The 21,846-nt window shown below is 40.3% G+C and overlaps 1 protein-coding gene across 1 annotated transcript in view; it reads left to right on the forward strand.

Moving 5' to 3' along the window:
* The window catches only part of CDS1 (CDP-diacylglycerol synthase 1), a 79,867-nt gene continuing 58,021 nt past the window's right edge, over positions 1-21,846 (forward strand). Inside the window, exon 1 of the mRNA XM_049789882.1 lies at positions 1-153. Coding sequence (XP_049645839.1) covers positions 1-153 — 153 coding nt within the window. The remainder of the gene's footprint in view (positions 154-21,846) is intronic.

Consider the following 21,846-nt stretch of genomic DNA (forward strand, 5'->3'; position numbering starts at 1 on the left):
ATGCTGGAGATCAGGCACCGGGGAGGCGGCCCCGGCCCCGGCTTGGGCCCCGGGGGGACCGCGACGCCTCCTTCTCCTCCTCCTCCTCCTCCACCGCCCCGCGAGGGCGAGGTGGCGGGCGGCGATCACGAAACCGAGAGCACCAGCGACAAAGTAAGTGGGGGTACCGGGGGATCGCCGTCGGTTCGATCGCGCCCACCCGTGTCTTTCCCGCAGCAGCCCCGGCTCTCCGCGGCCGGGAGTCGAACTCGCACCCCGGAGGTTTGCGCTTGTCCTCGCGCCCATGTCCTCGCGCAGGGCAGGGCAGGGCAGGGCAGGGACCAACTTGGCGAGCCACCCAACTTAAGACGAGCCCCGGCGGCGCCCTGCCTGCCCTGTCACCGGATCCCGGCCTCGGGGCCCCGCTGCCCCGGCTACCCCGGTAGCCCTTGGGTGTCCTCTGCCCGGGTTTCCAGCCCTGGAGAGGGTGCTGGTTGGAGGCTCCCCGCGTGACACATTCTGTCCCCCCCTTGGGTGCTCCCGAGTCTGCGGCACATAGTTGCAGTTCTTGTGTCGGTATATTGAAATACTAGATTTCTGGAGGACTTCTGAAAGCTCCCCTGACTTGACAGCCAAGAGTGAACTGGGTGCAATTCTCATTTTCCGTTTGGAGGCAGTTTGTGTTTTGGGTAGGAACCGTGATGAAAGTTGAAGTTTTTGAGGGACAAGCAAAACAAAACAATCCACACGCAGTTGCTAGCCCTTTAGCAACTAAGGCTAAGGTCAGAGAATAGATTGCTTTACAATCCAGGCTTAGGAAAGTCTTATTTTATTTATTGTTGGTGATGGAAGAGCTTCCACTGTTCCTGGAAGTCGTTGATGGATTGAGTACTGGTTTTGCTTGGTTTTCTGTCTGTTTGTTTATTTGTTTGATAGCAGGTATCACTCTTTGCATGGCCAAAGTGAATTCTTGCCCAAGGTCAAGTAAGAGGCCTTTTGGAACTCAAATTTGTTTTCTGATTGCTTGTTTTTTTTTTTTTTTTTTTCTGATCGAGGTGTTACTTGGCAATTTTGAACTGCAAGCGGGTCCCGCCTGGAACTGGACGTGTAGGGACTTGATTTACCCCAGGTTCCAGGGCACTGTTTTGAACCATCACAGAATAGCACGAAATGATCTTTGATGACGAGGATGATGTGATTTTTCAGGGCTCGAAACCTGGCTGCTTGCTGCCAAGTGTCCTACCCTCTGTGCTATCTCTCTGGCCCTTTGAAATGATCGTTTTAACCGACTTTAGCACTGACATGTTAGACTCAGTGAAATGAAAGATCTCTTCGTGGGGAGGGCATGCTTAGCAGGTGGAAACAAAAATCGAGAGTCTGTGATAGAGCGTGTGTCGGGAATTACACAAAATGTAACAGTTTCTAGCTACTGAAGGTTGATATTACAAATTCTAGAAACAGTGTGCTGAGAATAGTCTTTGTAAAACTGCCTTGGAAACAAGACCCAAAATAGAATTAATTAGGTTGGGATTTGTTTTGTTTTAGCAGTGGTAGAGCTCGGAATGAAGGAAACGCGACCTTCTCCAAGTTGACTCCTTCACTAGAAGAAGCTCTCAAGCTTTTTAATAAGAGAAACTATGTTCAGGAAGGCATGCATGACCCCACTTTGAAATTGACTTAAGTTTCAAAACATCCTATGACGTTTTAAGTGGAAAGCACTTCCTGTGATATAATGTGACTGGGTTACCTCATGTTTGTTTGTTTATAGACACTCTGCTGTTGTTGGTCAAGAATATATACACAGCTGGGCTTTGTGTTCTGCGAGTAGACTTTTTTGTCCTTGACGTATTTATTAGAGAAGGTTGAGCTCGTTCAAACTGTAAAATATTGCTAGGCTTTTTAGAATCATCACAAAGAATCTCTTGGCATGCTTATAGACGTTGAACTCCACCCTCTGCCTGTCCTTATCAGACTATATATGCGATTGTACCTGTATTTCCAGGTCAAGGGCTATTTTTTTTTTCAAGGGCTATTTTAAAAGCAGTTTGGACACCACAGTCTGCTTAATATTTGCTCCATTTAAGATCTTTTAAGTACTTTTTCCGTTGAGGTTGCCTAAGGACAAACCTTTGGAGGGATTAATGTGAAATGTGGAGGAACTATATTATAGTCTGCTATTTAATATACTCCCATGATATTTTCTAGTTCTACTTACAGTGTTGTTATAATATGGCGTTCTCATTGTTTGAAACCCAAAGATTTATACTCTGATTAAAAGTGACTTACTTGCACAAGTGTTAAGGAAGAACGCTGTAAACAAAGTACTTGTGGAAATGTTTCCCTAAACATAGGGAACTGAGATTAGCTTGAGAGTCCAGGACCATAAACATGGGCTGGAGCCATAGTATGGCTGTAAGCCTTGCATGCGACTGATCTGGGTTCCATATCTGGCTTAATATGGTCCCTGAGCTCAGCTGAGAGTGATTCCTGAGTCAGAAGTAAGCCCTGAGCACAGCTGGATGTGGCCCCAAACCAAAACAAGACCATGAGCAGTGATGGAAATGGGAGCCTGGAAGTCTTGGGAAGCAGGTTAGACTTCATTAAAGTCGGGGAAACCACTGGAAGGATTCTGCAGATTCTAGCAGCAGTCTGGAGAAAGTATCAGAGAAGAGAGAGACATACCACTAAGAAACTAAAAAAAAAAAAAAAAAATCATTGCAGTTGTGGAGAGAATGAGGGGCTGCCTGTTAGTCTAATACCTATAAGGTTGAGAAAAGAGAGTATGTATTTTAGAAAATGCTGTTGTGACCTAACTGGAGAAATCAGAGTAGTATTAAAGAATGGCCTACTGGGATAGGGTAAATGCCGAAATTACCAGGCATCTTTGCAGCAGAGTGAGTCTGGGTGAGTTTGATCTGTTCTTAAACATAGAGAAGTAGGTGATTCTGTGTTGTGTCGGAAAGGTCAAAGCTAGAGAAGAAGTTGAAAGGAGTGGGGAGGGATACCCACATCTGGTAGTGTTCAAGGACTGCTTCTGGCTCTGAACTCTGGAGTTACACTGCTCGTGCTTCGGGGGCCATAAAGTATGGGTTGGCTTGTTCAAAAGAAATGCCTTAGTACCTAAGCTATCTCCCCAGCCAAAATATTTGTTATTTATAGAAGATTCATTTTTGGGGTGGCTGAATTACTCCTCACTTACCAGTGCTCAAGGGTGATCCCTGGCAGCGACAGGGAGGACCATTACGTGATGCCAAGGATTGAATGTTTCAGGATTAGATTCATGTGAAGTTTTTCTCTCAAGCTTTGGAGGTGTTTACTTTTGTTTGGGATAAAAGGGAAGAGAACCCAAGATAGGACTTTGGAAACTGCTTATATATAGAACAAGGATGGAATTGAGAGAAAGAGCCAACAAAATTAACTTAAGGGTGGATTTTAGTAAGTAGAACCCTACCAGGACAGCTTTGGCAGAGGTTCAAAGAGGCCCTGCAGGATTAGAATGGATTCCATGAAGAATTGCAAGTTAATATTAGGGCGAATCATTGATTACAGAGACTTGATTAGGACTGAATGTAGTTTGGGATTAGTTGCCTTGCCAGGCAAGGCTTTGGAAGCAGGTTCTTTGAAAACTTGTTGATGTTTTTTTGGGACTGGAGCTATGGTAGGTATGGCATTTATCTTGCACATGGCTGATCAGGGTTCAATCCCTGGCATTCTTTTTTTTTTTTTTTTTTGTGGTTTTTGGGTCACACCCAGCATTGCTCAGGGTCTACTCCTGGCTTTATGCTCAGAAATTGCTCCTGGCAGGCACAGGGGACCATATGGGATGCTGGGATTTGAACCGATGATCTCCTGCATGAAAGGCAAATGCCTTACCTCCATGCTATCTCTCCAACCCCAATCCCTGGCATTTTTAATGCCCACCCCACCTCCCCAATTGAGCCAATAGTGGTAATTCTTGAGTGCAGAGCCAAGAGTAACCCCTGAGCACTATTAGGTGTGCCCCCCCCCCCCACACACATACACAACGGTCTTAATATAGTTTTCAAAAATAAACTTTTTTAGTTTTTGGTTTTGGTTTTTGGGTCATACCCAGAGACGCTCAGGGTTTACTCCTGGCACTACACTCAGAAGTCCTTCCTGGCAGGCTTCGGGGACCATATGGGATGTCAGGATTCGAACCAGTTTCCATCCTCCAAGGCAAACACTTTACCACTGTGTTCTCTCTCTGGCCTCTAAAAAGTAGACATTTTTAAATTCAAGGTTTTATGAGGTTGTTATCTTTCAGAAGTTCTGGAGATGAATTTTACTTCAAATCTTCTGGGATAGAAAGTTATGCTATTTGTGGGTTATATAGTTTCACTGTGGATTGTAAACTGTGCAGGAAGAAGGGCAGTATTTTTACAGCATGTAACCAAGCTAGCCCTAAGCATGACCCCACTCTCCCAGAAGTATTCTGAGATGTCTAATGTCTTTTATGATTAGTGATCTTCACTTTAAACTGTTCATTCTGTTTTTAGTGTTTTGAGAAATTTTCTCATAGGATGTTCCCAACTATATCAAGATTTGAATATATACATGTATTCAAAGCAGCAGACCTTTTAAAATGTAAATAGGGTTTTGTTACATATGTAGTAAAGTGGGACAGTTAAATTAAGTTAGAACATTTTCTTGTAAAGAAAAATTATGACATATGTGTGCGTTATATGACTATTCCTTTTGCTTTTGGTTTTGGCTTTTGGTCCATACCTGGTGGTACTTGTATTCAGGGCTTTCTCCTGTCTCTGCACTGAGAGATTACTCTTGACAGTTTTCTCAGACCATATCTAGTGCTAGAGATTGAACCTGAGGTCAGCCTCCGGAAACTACCTTCCAAACTGCACTCTAATATCTCTCTGGTTCCTGAGTACTCTGTACTGTGTTTTGCTTTGTTTTGTTTTGTTTTGTTTTGTTTTGTTTTCGGGCCACACCCGGAGGGCTTTAGGGTTAACTTCTTGTGTGTCTCAGCAGCCATTTGTAGTGTTGGGAATTGAACCTGGGTTGACTGCATTCAAGACAAGCACACTACCACTGTACCCGGTTCCCCTGAGTATTCTTTATACGTGTGTTTCACATGCTTCTTCATGAATGACAAAGCTTAATAAAGATTTTTTTGGGTTTTTTTCTTTAGGTCACACCCGGCAGTGCTCAGGGGTTACTCCTGGCTCTAAGCTCAGAAATCACTCCTGGCAGGCTCAGGGGACCATATGGGATGCTGGGATTTGAACCACTGACCTTCTGCATGAGAGGCAAAAGCCTTACCTCCATGCTATATCTTCGGCCCCATAAAGATTTTTTTTTTATTTTGTCATCATTTAACTATTTTGTATTTGGGTTCAAAAATGACATGTCTTGAGGCTGGAGCTATGATAGCTATGGTAGGTAGGGCATTTGTCTTGCACATGTTCAATCAGGGTTCAATTCTTGGTCCCCCAATTGAGCCAGGAATAATTCTTGAGTCCAAAGCCAGGAATAATCCCTGAGCACTGTCAGGTGTACCCACTTCTCCAAATACCTAAAGGTCTTAACTCAGTTTTAAAAAATAAACTATTTTAAATTTAAGAATTTACAAATGGGGGGCTGGAGAGATAGCATGGAGGTTAAGCGTTTGCCTTGCATGCAGAAGGACAGTGGTTCGAATCCCGGTATCCCATATGGCCATATGGTCCCCTGAGCCTGTCAGGAGCGATTTTTGAGCATAGAGCCAGGAGGAACCCTTGAGTGCTGCTGGGTTTGACCCAAAAACCAAAAAAAAAAAAAAAAAGAATTTACAAATGGGGATTGAAGTGTAGTATTGTAAGGTATTTGCCTTGTATGAAGCCTACCTGGGTTCAATCTTTGACATCCCATATAGTCCTCTGAACCTACCAGGAGTAATTCCTGAATGCAGAGCCACAAGTAATGCCTGAGCACAACTGGGTGTGTGCACCTCTTCCCCCCTAAAAAGAATTTAAAGATATACTTTTTGTTTTATTATGTTGTTGTTACACACCCAGTGGTACTCAAGCTTACTCTATGCTCAGGGAGCACTCTTGGCACTCTTGGCCGGACTCAGAGTTCTTTGCTCCACAGTTAATTATAAAATATGGCAATATCTTGGATTATTGACTATACTTACAAGAATGAAGTTAATTTATTCATGTTAAATAACAAGAGTTGTAAAACACACTTCTTTCTTTTTTTTTCTTTCTTTTTTTTTGTTTGTTTTTGGGCCACTCCAGGTGACGCTTAGGGGGGTTACTGCTGGTTATGTGCTCAGAATTCGCTTCTGGCTTGGGGAACCTTATGGGATGCCAGGGATCAAACCAAGGTTCGACCTGGATCAGCCGCATGCAAGGCAAATGCCCTGCCACTGTGCTATTGCTCCGGCCCCTGTAAAACACACTTCTACATAATATTAAGTTGAGTCTCTCAAAACAGTCACCTACTAAAGGAAAAAGCCACAGTTCCTCCTGGCCTAAGCTTAGAAACTTGACTGAAGACTAGTATATCTCTTAATAGAACCATAGGCAGTCGCATATAAATCCAACAATAGTGTGTAGTACTTTTATGATTGATTAGAAAAATTAATGAGTATTTTTATTTAGGTCATGTACTCATTCTTTTTTATTTGTTTGGGGTCTCCTCTGGTAGTGTTAAGTAGTTACCATTGCCTTTGAGGTGCTTGGGGGGCCCATATGAAATGCTGGATTTTTGAGCTTTATATGCAAGGCAAGCTCACTCCCCACTGTATTATTGACCTGGACCAACTGTTTACTCTTTAATTCCTTCAGTGTGGAGATGTCTTGGGACCCTTTAAATAAGAGCGATGTCATATATATATACATATATATATAAATATATATATGTATATATATATGTATTCACACACATATATATATATATATGGTTTTGGGGTCACACTTGGCTACTCTAAGGGGTTACTCCTGTCTTTGCGCTCAGTAATTGCTCTTGTTAGGCCTTGAGGGATCATATGGGATGCTGGGATTCAAACCCGTGTCTGCCCATCCTGGGTAGTTGCCTTAGGTAAATGCATTGTGCTGTGCGATATATCACTCTGGCCCTGCGATGTTATATTTTGAAGTGAGTCCTGGAAAGGAGAGTGAACTAATTTTAATTTCTCTAATGACCAATTGTTTGGTGCTCCCTCCTGAGGTCATGGACCATGCTTGCTTATCTTTCCAAATGTTTTCTTATCTCCAGGAGAGATCAAAGTTATTGTTCATGTCAGGTCTTTGAATGTTTATTTGCTTAGGGTATTGTTAGTATTATTGAGGTTGGATATTTTTTTTTTTGGGCCACACCCAATGGTGCTCAGGGGTTACTCCTGGCTGTCTGCTCAGAAATAGCTCCTGGCAGGCACGGGGGACCCTATGGGACACCGGGATTCAAACTAACCACCTTTGGTCCTGGATCGGCTACTTGCAAGGCAAACACTGCTGTGCTATCTCTCCGGGCCCCGGATTTTTTTTTTTTAATATAAAATTGAGTTGTAATGGAAGGCACAGGAGCCCAGTCTCCAGTGTCAGGTTTGTACCTTTGGAAAGCTAACGTTGCTTTTTGGAAATGTGATGGCTAGAAAGATAGGCTTTTTTTTTCTCACCCTGTCTATGCTTGCAATTTCTCTTTTTGCCAGGACAATTGACCAACAATTTAAGGGTTTTATTTATGTGAGGTTAATGAAGTAAATCTGGCCAGCCAAGGTGAGACCAAACACTATGGCAATGAAGATTGGACCTTTTGCCACTTTCCTATTCCAGGCATGTTATTTGAAAATAATTTGTAGTGCTGTGGGGTCCCACTATTAATAAAGTCCATTCAAAGCTTAACATTTTACCTTGATGGGCAGAAAATTCCGTATCTGGAAAACAGAATTGCACTCATCTCTTCCAGGGTTTTAGTTTCATTTTTATTTTTACCCATTTGCTGTGGTAAACATACAGTGCTTTGATTTGAGGTTTTGAATGCCGCTGAGACACAATTTGTATTGAGGTCAGCATTGATTACTTTGCAAGTGGGTGGCAGGCATTTGTATCGATATTAATAAATGTGAGATATATAAAAGTATCATGATAGAAGGAAGAACAAGATGTAGCTCTCAGAAGGAAGAACAGCTTGAACTTCCTAGGCAGCATTTTCTCCTTTTGATAGCATTACATATCTGCATCTGCCTTAGAGTATTTTGTTTACCTTTGATTTCCTGTAGCTTTTCATTGTGAAAGTATTTAATAGCATAGAGAAGTTAAAAGGCTTGTGCAGTGATCAACATTTAGCAATTAAGCAGTCTGCTTTTTCCTGCCATATTTCCTGCAAATATTTTGTTGAGATAGCATTAGAAAACAAGTAGCAACTCTCACGGCCCTTCACCTCTTTTTTTTTTTTTTTTTTTTTTTTTAACCACACACCTGGCAGCAAAGTCCTTACAGGTTAATCCTGGCATTGCTAGGAGAACTACATGGTGCTGAGTATTGAACTCTGGCCTCCTACATGTCAAGCATGGGCTTAACCCACTGAGTTGTCTCTCCGGCAAGTTTGAATCTCATCAACACATTCTCCTACGTAATGTAATCACAATACCATTGTCACAGCTTCTGGTGCAAGGGTGGAGGGAATTGGGAAGGTGTGTGGAGTTCATTGCCAGTCGCCAGTGTGTTTGAAGACTGCTTCCAGCTCAACACTGCTTTCGAGGCTACTCCTAGAGGTACTTGGAAAACCGTGTGAACTGGCTCTCCTAGTCTCCTGCGTGTGTAGCTTGTACTCTAGCTGATTGACTAGTCTCTCAGGACCCCATTTGTCATGTCTTAATAAATAATAGCAATTTCCTTTTCTGTTTTGGATCTTCCCCTGGCAGTGCTCAGGGGACCAGGTGATGCTGAGGATTGAATCCTGCCTGTAATGCTTGTTGCTTCAGCCCTTTGAACTATCTCCCTCTGCCTTGGCAGTAATTTTTGTATTGACAAATGATTTATATACAAAATGTGCCACTCTTCATCCCAGCAGTGCTAACTAGAGATTGCTCTCTGTTCTCCCTGTTCCCAGATCAATATCCACATAGTGTAGACAATATCCAGGAACAGGTTTATAGTTTTCTCAGTTTATATATTTGATTTTTGTCTAAGTGGGACCAGAGATGAAAGCATTTCCTTTTCGCCCTGAAAAAAATTATACTTCTTTGGCAAGTTCAATCCTAATAAGACCGTGGGTGAAAGATAAATATGATGATCTTTGTCATTTCAAATTTGCATAAAACCAGTTTTCTAAGTTTTAAAAAAATTATTTTGTGGAATTTTTTGCTTGGTGTTCTTATTTCCAATTTAGGATTCAGCATGTGTGTTCATGAAACTCTAGAACATTGTATGATTTTGATGTGTAATATTAAATGGAGTGTCACAGGGGAAAGATGAGAATGAGCCAGAATTTTATGAAAGTCTTAACACAGGTTCAAATTAAACTTTGAACACAGATAGAATCTGAATATCTTACATGGCCTTTTAGAATGGATACCAACTGAATGTAGCTCAGCTGTAAGCATTTGCCTTTTCTGAGCTCAATCCCAGCAGCCCAAAACATAAGAATCAAAAAGAAAAGGAAAGGAAAGGAAGAGGATAAGCAATAATGTGTCCATCTGAGCAATTTCTCTTTAGGGCTGGTGAGAGGGTGAGGCACTGCTGGTGAACAGGAAACCTAAGTGTGGGATAAGCTGAGTCTGGCAGAAGCAGGTTGCACAAACAGTTCTCGTGTCAGCCTGTATATTTGTCTCGAAGGAAAAAAAAAGGCTATTGAGATAATTATGGCAACTGCATTGGCTCTCTCTATCCTTTTGGGAGAGAATTGTCACCATAGTTTCCCTTCAGCAAGCTTTCAAATCCCAGCTTTATTACTTGAGTTGCAAACCCAAACTTGCTGAGCCTACAATTTTTTTTTTCACCTACAGTTTTCCTCAGTGAAGATAAAAAAAAATTGTCTGCAGTATACTTTCGCTTTCAGTCCTGGGCTTAAGTGATAGTACAGGAGGTAAGGCATTTACTTGCCTTAAATGCGGCCTACCTAGGTTCAATCCCCAGCATCTCTTTTTTTTTTTTTTCCCCAGCATCTCTTATAGTCCCTCGAACCGACCACAAGTCATCCCTGAGCACAGAGCCAGAAGCCCTGAGTATCTCTCAAGTGTGGCTCCCAAACAAACAAATCAATGTCTTTGTGTACTTCTATTCCAGGATATAGATTTATGAGTACTAAAGAGGCTTGTTTCTTCTTTGAGTCCTCATTTACCCATTGCCTTTTCATTATAATTTTATATTTGGAAACAAGTGGTTCTGCTACTCTTCTACAGGCAGGAGCCCTCATTCTGCATTAAGGAATGAGTGCAGCGAAGGTCCCAAGCAAGATGGTTTGGTCAAGGCTGTTTAGCTACTAGCTGGAGAGAGAGGACAGCAGGTACGGCACTTTCTTTGCATGCAGTTTACCTGGGTCTAATCCCTGGCATCACATATGGTCCCTTGAGAACCACCAGGGGTGATCCCTGAACATAACAGGATGTGCTTTACACACACACACACACACACACACACACACACACACACACACACACACACACACACACACACACACACACACACACACCAAGTTAGCTGGCAAGAATAGTTGAGTGCTTCTTATTTTCAACTCTAATATCAGCAGGAATTTTCATACTCAACTCATTCATACACAACATTTTTACGTTGTGCTCAGTAAATGCCAGTATTTTCCACTCTGTGAGAAGCTTCCTACCATGGAGTGGTCCTCCTAATTCTCATCTTTCAGAGAAGGGGGAGATGAAGCTTCATCTCCCACCCATTCTTCCTAGGTAACTTGACCTTACCTACAAGACCCCGCCCATTTCCTGGGAGGGGTCTTGAAAAGGGTAGATAAGGTTTTGACCAGAGGCGATGAGGGCCCTTTTTGACTTTTTGGTCTTTTGCCAGCATGGAGGTCAAAGGGAAGACGGCTGAAAGGAGTTAAGATGCAGGGCTAGCTAAGAATGGCTGAATGCTTAAAAGGTTATGATATAGGCCACACATGTGGTGGATAGGGCATGAATAAAGTTGATGCTTCCTGAAGCCTGCCTGTGAGTGAGTTCCATACCTTCGCTTTCCTGGACCCCAGACCCGCTGGTTGATGGGGGATGAAGCCACTTGGCCATGGCCTAAGAATAAAGGCCTCCATCCTTCACCATCCACCACCATAATTAATTATTTAATGCAACAGTCCCCACACCGTCTTTTATTTTCCTTATATCTCACAGATGAGTGAGATTATTCTATGTGTATCTCTCTTCCTCTGACCCATTTCTCTCACATAATAATCCCCATGTCCATCTGTGTATAAGCATTTCATGACTGCATTTTTCCTAATAGCTGAATAGTATTCCATTGTATAGATATACGGCAGTTTCTTTAACCAGACATCTGTTTTTGGGCACCTGGGTTGCTCCCAGATTCTGGCTATTGTGAATAATGCTGCAATGAATATAGGAGTGTAGAGGGCATTTTTGTATTGTGTTTATGTGTTCCTAGGGTATATTCCTAGGAGTGGTATTGCTGGATCACAAAGTTCAATTTCCAGGTTGTTTTTTTTTTTCTGAGAAATATCCATATTGTTTTCCATAAAGACTTGACTAATGGCATTCCCACTGGCAGTGAATGAGACACCCTTTCTCCCACATTCATGCTAGTACTGGTTGTTCTTGTTCTTTGAGATGTGTGCCAGGCTCTGATGTGGGATGATACCTCATGGTTGTTTTGATTTGCATCTCCCTGATGATAGTGATGTGGAACAATTTTTTCATGTGCCTTTTGACCATCTGTATTTTTTCTTGGAGAAAATGTCTGATAATTTATTCTTCATTTCCTATCTGAATGCTCTTGATATTCTTTTTTCTTGCCTGATTGCGATAGCAAGTACTTCCAGTATTATGTTGAATAGAAGTGGTGAGAGGGAACAGCCCTGTCTGTGCCACATCTTAGAGGGAAGACTTAGTTTTTACCCATTGTGTATAATATTTGTCATGGCTTGTGGTAAATGGCCTTGACTATACTGAGAAAAGCTTCTTTCAGTCTTGTTGAGAGTGTTTTATCATATTTATTGATTGATATGATCCTATGATTTTTATTTTCACTTTTGTTGATGTGCATTACATTCATTACTTGCATATATTAAATAAATCATCCTTGCATCCCTGGAATGAATCCTACTTGGTCATGGTGTATGACCTTTTTTTGATTTTGTTTTTGTTTTTGGGTCATACCAGCAGTGCTCAAGGGTTACTACTGGCTCTATGCTCAGAAATCGCTCCTGGCAAGCTCAGGGGACCACATGGGATGCGGGGATTCAAACCACTGTCCTTCTGCATGCAAGGCAAATGTCCCACCTCCTTGCTATCTCTCCAGTCCCAGGGCATATAACTTTCTTGAAGAGCTGTTGGATACTATTTGCTAGACTTGTGTTGAGGATCTTTGCATCTCTATTAATCAAAGGTTTTGTCCTGTAGTTTTCTTTTCTTGTGGCAGCTGTCTGTTTTTGGTATCAGGGTCATGTTAGCTTCATAGAAACTGTTGGGGAATGTTCCTGTTTCTTCAGTTTCCTTGAAGAGCCTGTTAAGGATTAGTAATAGGTCTTTTTTTTTTTTTAATGATTTGAAATAATTCACTAGTGAATCCATCTGGGCCTGAACATTTGTTTTGGGGAAATCTTTGGATTATCATTTTAATTTCCCTAATAGTGATAGGTCTGTTCAACTATTCAGAATTATCTTAGTTCAATCTTGGGAGGTTATAAGAGTCCAAAATTTAGTCATTTCTTCCAGGTTCTCAACAAGATTCTCAAAGTAATCTCTGATTACCCTTTGAATTTCTGCAAAGTAGTAACCTCCTCCTTTTCATTTTGTATTCAGTTAATTAATTTTTTATTTTTCTTACTAGTGGTTTATCAATCTTGTTTATTTTTTCAAAGAAACAACTCTTGCTTTCATCTTTTGGATTGTTTTTTTTTTCAGTTTCCAATTTATTAATTTCTGCTATCAGCTTTGTTGTTTTTATCTGTCTGCCTATTTTTGGTCATTTTGTTGGTCATTTTCCGTTTTTTAAGCTTTGCTATTATTGCAAAGCTATACATGTTTCTCTTGGTGCCACTTTTTCGGTGTCCCACTAATTCTGATAATTCCTATTATTATTATTATTAGCATTTGTTTCCAGGAATCTTTTGGTTTTATCTTTGATTTTGTCTCTAATTGGGGATTGGGGATTGCAGGTCTGGAGGCAACACAATCACTGGAAGTAATGCACACAAAGTTAAGGGCATAATACAGGTTCAGAAACTGCAACCAAAAGCTACCTACTATCAGGCAGACAGACTAGCTGTGGAACCAAAATCTCAAGCACTTTCTATGTCCCAAGCTCTTTATTGGGAAGCAAAGGACCGTATTGGGTAGAGGACCAATCCAGAGGTACTTCCAGTCCATGAGTGAAAAGAATGAATGAAGAATTATTTGGAATTGGGTAAAAACTGGTTACTCCAACATTAACCCATTTGCTCTTCAGTAGTGAGCTGTTTAATTTCCAGGTTTTAAAGTTTTTTTCTCTGTGTCTGTTTGTAATGCACTTCTATTTTCAGTGTGCATCATGATATGAGAAGGTAATTAATACAATTTCCATCTTCTTGATTTTATGGAGATATGTTTTGTGGCCCAGCATGTGGTCTGTGATGAAGAATGTCCCATATGCATTGGAGAAGAATATGTCTTTAACTTTTCAACTTTTGGAGGATGGAGATATATATATATATATAACTACTAAGCCTGTCTTCCATTTCATCCTTCAGATCCAGTATATCCCTGTTGAGTTTTAGCCTTACTGACCTATCAAGGGGTGACAGGGTGGTATTGAAGTCTCCCACTATTATTGTATTGTTGTTGATGTCTTCAAATACATGAGAAAATGTTTTAATTATTTTCTGGCCCTCGTTGAGTGCATACATGTTTAGGAATGTGATTTCTTCCTGTTGTATGTATCCCTTGACTATTAAGAAATGTCTATCTCTGTCTCTTATAACCCTTTTTTTTTTTTTTTTTTTTTGGTTTTTGGGCCACACCTGGCTGTCTGCTCAGAAATAGCTCCTGGCAGGCACGGGGGACCATATGGGACACCAGGATTCGAAGCAACCACCTTTGGTCCTGGATTGGCTGCTTGCAAGGCAAACGCTGCTGTGCTATCTCTCCGGGCCCCTTATAACCCTTTTAAGCTTAAACTCTGTGTTGACTGATATTGTGTGGCCACCCCGGCATTTGTAAGGGCATAGTTTGCTTGAATGATTGTTCTACAAACTTTGACTTTGAGTTTATGTTTGCTCTGACTATTCAGATTTATTTCCTGCAGGCAGCAAAACAATGAATTAAACATTTTGATTCATTCTGACACTCTGTCTCTTAATTGGTGCATTTATTCCACTGACCTTGAGAGAGATTATAGTGATGGAATTATGTGTCATCATTTTCTCGGTTTGATGAGTTTGTTGGATCTGCCTTGCCATAAAGTAGATCCTTCAGCTCTTCTCTTAAGGTTGATCTTGAATCTGTAAAGTTTCTGAATTGTTGTTTATCCATAAAGCTATGTATTCTTCCTTTAGACCTGAATGAAAGTCTGTCTAGGTGCAGTGTCCTTGACAAAGCATTCATTTCATTGAGTTTTGTCACTATCTCTTACCACTGCCTTCAGGTCTTAAAAATTGCTTGTGATAAATCTGGTGTAATATTTAAGGATGCCTCTTTGTTTTGTTTTGTTTTGGTTTTATTTGTTTGTTTTTGGATTATACCTAGCGATGCTCAGGAGTTACACCTGTGCTCAGAAGTTGCTCCTGCAGGGTTGGGAGACCATATGGGATGCCAGATTTGAACTGTGGGCCATCCTGTGTTGGCTGCATGCAAGGCAAACACCTTATTATTGTGCTATCGCTCCAGCCCAAGGATGCCTCTTTGTATGTATATAATTTTCTTTATTGATCATGCTGCTTTCAGTATTCTGTCCCTATCTGTGGTTTTCATCATTGTGACTAGTATGCGCCTTCGGGTGCTTTTCTTTGGATCTCTTTTAGTTAGTACTCTTTGGGCATCCAGGATGTGGTTGTATGCATTTTTTTTTAGTTCTGGGAATTTCTCAGCAATGATGTCCTTGACTGTTGATTTTTCATTGGGGTTTTCTTTTGGGTCTTGGGACCCCAATGATTCTTATGTTATTTTTATTGAGTTGATCCCAGAGTTCTTTTGTCAGCTGTTGACTTTATTTGAGTTTTTTTTTTTTTTACAGCCTCTTCTGTTTTATGGTGGTGTTATACAGCTCATCTTCCATATCACTGATTCTGTCCTCAGCTGTTACTCTGATGGTGAGCTCATTGTAGAGTTCATATTACCTAGCCGGTTTTTCCTCTTGATATTTCTGTTTGAAGTATTCTAATTTATACTCTCTATCTCCTTAAGTCTTATGGACAGTCTATTTCCTGGTTTCTTTGAGTTCTTTGAACATCTTACACAATTTCCTCTCTGAAGTCCTGATCAAAGAGATTATATAGGTGGCTGGTGTTGGTTGGGTTTCCAGAACTAGCTTCTTCAGTCACAAGATGTGGTGTGGGGCTCTGCACTGCTTTTCATTGTTGTTTGGTACTGTTATTGTGTGTCGTGGTGCAGCTAATTGAATGGAAGGAATGTGCAGCCACAAAGCGAAGTGGAGAAGCTGCACTCTTGCAGGTCTCACATACCTCAGCCCGATTCATTCTGACACTTTTTGGCCCAAACTCTGGCCAGAACCACAGGCTGCTGTGGCCAGGTTCACATACCTCAACTCGGTTCCAATTGGCACCAGCTTTTTAAGTCCAGTCTCTGGCCGCTGCTTACAGCTGCTCTTTCTGGTCTCACATACAGTAGTTCTGTTTAAACTCAGGGATCATCTTTAAATGTTGAGCTTTGGAAGAAGTACCTGATTCGACTTTATGAGGTACTTTAAATAAGGTGTGCACAGTCTCAGAGCTCTGATTATACACTTATGCTTGTCTTTCTTTATTCCATGGTCTCCAATTATAGACTAGTTTTCTTGGCATTATTGTAAGAGGATATGTGCAATTAATACAGGAAATCAAGAATCCTGCTACTGATTTCAGTGGTTGAGTAACATTGCTTCCAAAAGCCACTACTTATAAATTTTCCCTTATTTTTTTATTAGCATGAAATGGAAGAAATCTAGTTAAATCTTAAGCCCATGATTATTTTTGTAAGGCCCATTTTGGGAACATTCTGCCTGCAGTCCTTGTAAGGCTCTTGAAATTATGTAGGTTGGTCCTGGTGAGTGACATTTATGTTCCTCCTTTGTATGATCTGCAGATGTTTTCAGTGTTCTATGGCTCTTGGCATAAAATAGGTTCCCTGCTCTTAATTATGTAAAATTAAAAAAAATAAAAAAGGAATCTAGCACCATAAAAATAAAAGCGGGACGGACACCTTTTTGAGGATGCTATAGCACATCATCACCATTACTACTAATTTGGTTTTGAAGTGGCTTATTAAATGCTTTACTGCTTGGTAGCACTTATCTTGCATGTATAAGACCCTGAGTTCTGGGCCCGGAGAGATAGCACAGCGGCGTTTGCCTTGCAAGCAGTCAATCCAGGACCAAAGGTGGTTGGTTCGAATCCCGGTGTCCCATATGGTCCCCCGTGCCTGCCAGGAGCTATTTCTGAGCAGACAGCCAGGAGGAACCCCTGAGCACACCGGGTGTGGCCCCCAAACAAAAACAAACCAAATAAAGTGTTGAGAAAACTGATAGCCACATATAAAAAATAAATGAACCTGGAATTAAGTCTCATACCTCTTAAAAAGTCAAAGTGAATTAAAGACCTTGAGATTAGACCAGAATTCATAATTCATACATTGAAGAAAACATAGATAGGCCTCTCCAGGAAATGTTCTTCAGAGGTGTTTTCAACCAACAGGCTACAGAGGCAAAAATAAAACAAAAAGACTTGCTAATACGTTAAACTTAAAAGCTTTTCTCAACCTAAAATAAAAAGACATCCTATAAAGTGGGAGAAATATTTGCACACAATGATCATGACTAATAAGTAAGATTTACAAAGCCACTCACAAAGCTCAAAATGACAAAAATCCCACCCCATCAAAAAATAGAGTAGGGGCCAGAGGTCAGCACAGCAGTAGGGCGTTTGCTTTGCACACAGATGCCCAAGTTGAACCTGGGTTTGATTCACAGTGTCCTCTCTGGTCCCCCTAGCCAGGAGCGATTTCTGAGCACATAGCCAGGAATAACCCCTGAGTGTCACTGAGTGTGGCCCAAAAAACAAACAAACAAAAAAAAGAGTAGATGAATCTTCTTCAGTGAAGATATGCAGCTGTCTATTAAGCATATGAAAGGGGATCATCATCACTAACAGGAAAATGCAAACTAAAACAACAGTGATATAATTCATACCAGTGAAAATGGCATATGTCAAAAAGTCGGGAAATAATGGGTTTTCAGTGATATGGAACTGTGAAGAGAAAGGAAAATTCATTGTTGGTGTGAATGTCACCTGGTTTAGTCTCTGTGGAAAACTGTGGAAATTTTTCAAAAAAAAAAGTAGTAATTCTCCCATAAGACCCAGCAATACCACCTCTTTGCAACTACCCCAAATCAAAAGCATCAATTTGAAAGGATTATATGTACATCTATGTTCATTTCAGCAGTTAGTACAATATCCTAGATATGGAAACAACCTGAATAACTGGAAGTGCCCTTTGGGACATTGTGGCACTGCAGTGGTAGGTATGTTGAAATGACAATATCATTATTTGTATTGTAAATAACAATACCTCAATTTAACTTTTTTAATGTAATTAAAATAGTAAAACAAGTTACTGAAGAACCATTTGGTCAACCAAGAAATAAAAAGATAAATTCTTGAAAATATAAGCCTAAGTGAGTCCAATTAAAATGAATATGTAATGTGCCAAGCTTTATGGGGCATAGCACAAGCACTTTTTTTTTTTTTTTTTTTTTTGGTTTTTGGGCCACACCCGGCGGTGCTCAGGGGTTATTCCTGGCTGTCTGCTCAGAAATAGCTCCTGGCAGGCACGGGGGACCCTATGGGACACCGGGATTCGAACCAACCACCTTTGGTCCTGGATCGACTGCTTGCAAGGCAAACGCCGCTGTGCTATCTCTCCGGGCCCAGCACAAGCACTTTTAAGAGTTAAGACTGATCAAGAAACAGGGCTAATATCAAACAATCTAACATTGTACCTCAAGGAACTAGAAGAGAAAAACAAGGGGGAATCAAATTAAGTAGTCACATGGAAATGACAAACATTGTTAACATGAAATAAAAAAAGCTAAAAGCTAACAAAAGCTTTCATTTTAAAATAAAGCTGAAAGCTATTTTAAATTGAAAAGTAAACTAAAATGCACAAAATTTCAGTTGTACTCACAAATGAAAGAGAGTCTCACACAAATATAATAAGAAATTTAAGAGGTAATACTGCAGCTGATATTATAGAAACAAAAGGGGATCATTGGAGGACACTGTTAACATCTATACATAAACGGAACAGTTGAGGGGCCAGAGCGATAGTATAGTTGGTAGGACATGTTCCTTGCACCTGGCCATCCTGGTTTTGATCCCCGGCATCCCTCGAGCCTGCCAGGAATGATTCTTGAGCACAAAGCCAGGAGTAACCCCTCTGTGCCACCAGGTTGTGGCCCCAAAACAACAACAACCAAAACAACAAAAACCCAAAACTGAACAACTGAGAATAAGTGATCAAATTCTTAGAAATGTGCAGTTTTCCAAAACTGATTTACAATTAAAAATTCTAAATAATAGTCTGTAGATGTGTTAGTGACCACGAATTTTCCAGTAAACAAAAATATAGGATCAGATGACATTACTGGCAAACTATACTAAACATTTTTTAAATGTATTTATTTATTTACTTTAGACATGGAATTTTGCTTTTTTGGAGGGTGGTGGTTGGGTCACACCCGGAAGTGCTCAGGGTTTTCTTTTAGGTCTCAGAAATTATTCATGGCAGTGTCCAGGGGACCATTGAATGCTGAAGTTTGAACCTGGGTTGGCCACTTGCAAGTGCCTTACCCACTATACTATCACTCTGGCTCCTCCATTAAACATTTAAAGAAGAACTAATATCAGTTCTTTGTGAATTCCCTTTTAAAACATAAACTGGCCTTCTTCCAAACATATGTTATAGACTAGCATCACCCTGACACTTAACTCAGGCAAAGATGCTTCCAAAAAATTAAAGAGGCCCAAAGAGATAGCACAGTGGGTAAAGCACTTTTCCTTGCATACAGCCAGACATAGTTTGATCTCTGGCACCTCTATGGTCCCCTGAGCACCACCAGGAATGACCCCTAAACACAGACTCTGGAGTAAGCCCTGAACTCAGGTGGGTTTGGCAGAGAACAAAACAAAACAAAATTTACACTCCAGTATCCCCAGTAAAGTTAGATGCAACAATCCTCAGTAAGTTATCAACAAACCAAATTTATTAATACACTAAAAGAATCACATGAAAGTGAGATTCATCCAAAAATGCAACAGTGGTTCATCATTTGCAATTACTGTGATGCATTGCTGTAAGAAAACAAAGGATAAAATTTTACAGTCATTTCAATAGATGCAGAAAAAGCATTTGATAAAATTTAGCATCTACTATGACAAAACAAAGACAGAGTTTACTTCAAAATAAGACTACATATATGTGTATATATAGTCAAGTAATAAGCCATCAAATAACATTTTCCTCAAAGCTAATACTGTTATGCTCTTTTACCATTTTTATTCAGCATACAGTTAGGATTCTGTGCCAAATTGATTAGGTAAGAAGAAAGAATAAAAGATATCCTGATTGGGAGGAAAGGAGTAAAACAGTCACTTTTGCAGGTGACATGATTCAATATGTCATTAATGCTAAAGATTCCATCAAATAACTATCAGTTAATAAATGAATTTAGTATTAGTGTATGATATAAATATATTATGAAAGTATGATATGTTTATAACAACAACTAAAGAAATGAAGAAACAGTCCTGTTTAATAATATCAAAGAGTAAAATTCTTAAATAAATTTAATGATAAAGAATACTGAACTGTAGGGTATTGATGAAGGAATTTATAATACAACAGGAAGATATTCATTACCCTTGGCAGAATTAACATTACTGTCTTTACTATCCTAATACAAGTCTATTACTGCAGACTCAGTGCAATTCCTATCAAAACATTTTTTTTACAGAAATAGAAAAAATAATCTGAACATCTGTATAGTACTACAAGAGACCCTGAATAACGAAAAGCAGTCCTAGAAGGAACAAAACAGAGGCATGCTCCCAGTTTTAAACTAGCCTATATAAGCTACAGCAATCAAAATGGTATGATTTGCCATTGCAGAAAAAGAAAAGCATGTAGGTTGCTCACTTTTTCATGTGGATATCCAGGTTCAATCCTACGCATTCCATGTGACTGAGCCAGGAGTAAACCCTGAGCACTGCTGGGTGTGACTACAAAACAAAACTAACTTGAAATACATTAAAGGCTTGAACACCTACAGATAAAAAAACTCATAGACAAAAACATAGACAATAAGCTCCTTGACATTTGGTTTTGGCAGTAAAATTTTTTTTTGAGAACTAACATCAGAAATAGAGGTAGCAAATTAAAATTAAACAAGTGGTATTACATCAAACTAAAAAAATTACAGAAAGGAAATTAACAGTAGAAGGAAGCAAACTACAGGTGTGAGAAATATCTGTAATTTTACAAAGCCAGAAAGAATAAAATATTAAAGAATAGAAAGAACTCAAGCATTTTAATAGCAAATAATAAAAATAATTTTTTAAAGGGGCAGAGAAGGAGCCACAGAGATAGCATAGTGTTAGGCTGCTGGTCCCACCCTCATCAATATTCATACACCACCCGAGGGTGTGATCTGGTGATGGGATCATTGGATTATTCCCTATTTAGTATACCTCTCTTACCCTAGGGTGTGACCTAGTTCTTGTCAATAAAAACCAGGGCCTAAGGAAGGCGGGCACTCATTCTTCAGTCTTCTTCCACTAAGCTGCTTTCCTTAGGAGCTTGTGTGGCGAGGTTCCTGGCTCAGTGCTGGATTTTCTGAACTTGTTCTTGTACCTTTACACTGTGTGGATTATTTACTGAGTCAGTTTGCTTCCTGCATCACCTGATCCTTGTTTTGGAGCCTGGGGCTCTGCTTCCAGATGGCACCCTTTACCTTTGTACACTTCTTAAGTGTATCTCTTTAACATGTATATTCTCTATGGCAGTGGTCCTCAAACTATGGCCCGCGAGCCACATATTGTATTTGTATCTGTTTTGTTTCTTCATTGCAAAATAAGATATATGCAGTGTGCATAAGAATTCGTTCATAAGTTTTGTTTTTACTAGAGTCAGTTCCTCCAATGGTCTGAGGGACAGTGAACTGGTCCCCTGTTTAAAAAGTTTGAGGACCCCTGCTCTATGGTGTATTATATTTCCTCCTTTTTATTTAGATTTGCTAATAGAAATTCTTAAAAGAATGGGGCCAGAGCAATAGCACAGCGGTAAGGCATTTGCCTTGCATGCAGCCAACACAGGATGGACTCCGGTTCAAATCCCAGCATCCCATATGGTCACCTGAACCTGCCAAGTGCAACTTCTGAGTGCAGAGCCAGGAGTAACTCCCAAGCACTGCCACGTGTGATCCAAAAACCAAAAACCAAAAAAAACCAAAACAAAAAAAC

The sequence above is a fragment of the Suncus etruscus genome, chromosome 16, assembly GCF_024139225.1.
Source record: "Suncus etruscus isolate mSunEtr1 chromosome 16, mSunEtr1.pri.cur, whole genome shotgun sequence".
In the NCBI taxonomy this organism is placed as follows: Eukaryota; Metazoa; Chordata; class Mammalia; order Eulipotyphla; family Soricidae; genus Suncus; species Suncus etruscus.